At 38.4% G+C, this 1,948-nt stretch overlaps 1 protein-coding gene across 1 annotated transcript; it reads right to left on the bottom strand.

Annotated features, from left to right (window-relative positions):
• Positions 1 to 31: 31 nt before the first annotated feature.
• On the bottom strand, positions 32 to 1,157 carry EMWEY_00059560 (ribosomal protein L3p, putative; the record flags this gene model as incomplete). Its single annotated transcript, XM_013481180.1, has 3 exons — positions 32 to 243; positions 614 to 799; positions 1,058 to 1,157. The coding sequence occupies 3 exons, from the start codon at positions 1,155 to 1,157 to the stop codon at positions 32 to 34; spliced, it is 498 nt and encodes a 165-aa protein (XP_013336634.1).
• Positions 1,158 to 1,948: the final 791 nt, after the last annotated feature.

Genomic DNA, 1,948 nt, shown 5'->3' with positions numbered 1-1,948 from the left:
TATATATATATATATATATATATATATGTGATTAACTCTCATCTTTATCATAGATAGGTATCTCTGGATAAGCAAATGGATCTTGTTTACTATCTTCTCTATTAATAACGAGAGGATATTCCTTATCTATATTAGGTACAAAGGTAGGAAAAGGTAAAGAAATATTCCTATTACGTTGATGATGTGTCTTCCCTCTTGCATCACTTATCTTTACTACTGATCCTACTTGACCAGGCACACAACCTGCAACAGCAGCAACAGCAACAGCAGCAACAGCAACAGCAGCAGATGCAGCACATGCAGCAACAGCAGCAGCAGCACAGTCGTTGAATGAATAGGCATATATTTGCGTCTATCTGTTTTGGGGCTTTTTTCGGTTGCATGCATTCCCATTTCGCTACTTTATCCCATCTCCCTCTCTCTATTCTCAATTTCTGTCTCTTTATTTATTTATTTATTTATTTATTTATTTATTTATTTCTTTTTTTCTTTCCTTTTGTGGCCCTGTGCCTCATACATGTATGAATGAGGGATGAATGGAACGGCATTGCACACGTGCATGCATGCGTACGAGCATGCATGCATGCATGCATGCATGCATATATATTCTTACCCTTTAAGAAGATAAGATTCCTATCTGTCTGTACCCTGAATACTTGGCAATTAACAACCCTAGGATCTGGTCCATGATGTCCGCTCATCTTCTTAAATCTCCATACAACATTAACACTCTTACTTTGTCCAACACTACCATGAGAGCGATGAGCCTTGCTCTCTGTACCATGACTGGCATTCTGGCCTAAAGCAGCAGCAGCAGCAGCAGCAGCAACAGCAGCAGCAGTAACAACTGCAGCAGTACCAGTAGGTGCAACATATACAGCAGCAGCAGGGAAGGATGTAGCAAATAGATACTCAACAGCAACAACAAATATATAACAAGAGCAGTAATAAACAAGATGATGCATATGCGCACCCGCATGCAAATACATATGCAGCAGCAGCAGCAACAACAACAAGAGCAACAGCAGCAGCAGCAGCAGCAGCAGCAGCAGCAGACCTTTAAATCCCCATCTCTTAACAGGTCCTTGGAATCCTTTTGCTGTTGACCACCCGGAGACAAAACACCATTGGCCAGGCACAAAGTGTAAGACACTCATCTCTGTACCAATAGGGAGGAGACAGTCAGAGGATACCTGTATACAGACACACAAACCAGCAGCAACAGCAGCAGCAGCAGCAGCAACAGCAGCATATAAAGAAGGAGAAGCAACAACAGTACATGCAGACAATAAAGTGTCTCCTTTTAGTCAATAAAGTGTCTCCTTTTCTCTTAACAACTGTCTCCTTTTTTTTTATAGGAAAAAAAAAGGAGACAGTCTTAACAACTGTCTCCTTTTATAAGAAAAAAAGTGTCTCCTTTTATACTATAAAGGTGTCTCCTTTCCTACTATAAAGGTGTCCCCTTTTCTACTATAAAGGTGCCTCCTTTTCTACTATAAAGTGTCTCCTTTCCTACTATAAAGGTGTCTCCTTTTTTGTTATAAAGTGTCTCCTTTTTTGTTATAAAGTGTCTCTTTTTTTATAGAAAAGTGTCTCCTTTTTCTCTTAAGAAGTGTCTCCTTTTTCCCTATAAAGTGTCTCCTTTTTCCCCATAAAGTGTCTCCTTTTTCCCTATAAAATGTCTCCTTTTTCCCTATAAAGTGTCTCCTTTTTCCCTATAAAGGTGTCTCCTTTTTTATAGAAAAGTGTCTCCTTTTCTGTTAAGAAATGTTCCCTTTTTTCTTATAAAGTGTCTCCTTTTTTGCTATAAAGTATCTCCTGTTGTGTAAAGAAGTGTCTCCTTCTTTTTGCTATAAATTGTCTCCTTTTTCCCTATAAAGGTGTCTCCTTTTTCCCTATAAAGGTGTCTCCTTTTGTATAAATATATATATATTATATATATATATAT

Source organism: Eimeria maxima, genomic scaffold, assembly GCF_000499605.1.
Source record: "Eimeria maxima Weybridge genomic scaffold, Emw_scaff2889, whole genome shotgun sequence".
Taxonomy (NCBI): Eukaryota; Apicomplexa; class Conoidasida; order Eucoccidiorida; family Eimeriidae; genus Eimeria; species Eimeria maxima.
Note: the sequence above shows the minus strand (reverse complement) of the source record. Positions and strands in the feature narration are given on the sequence as shown.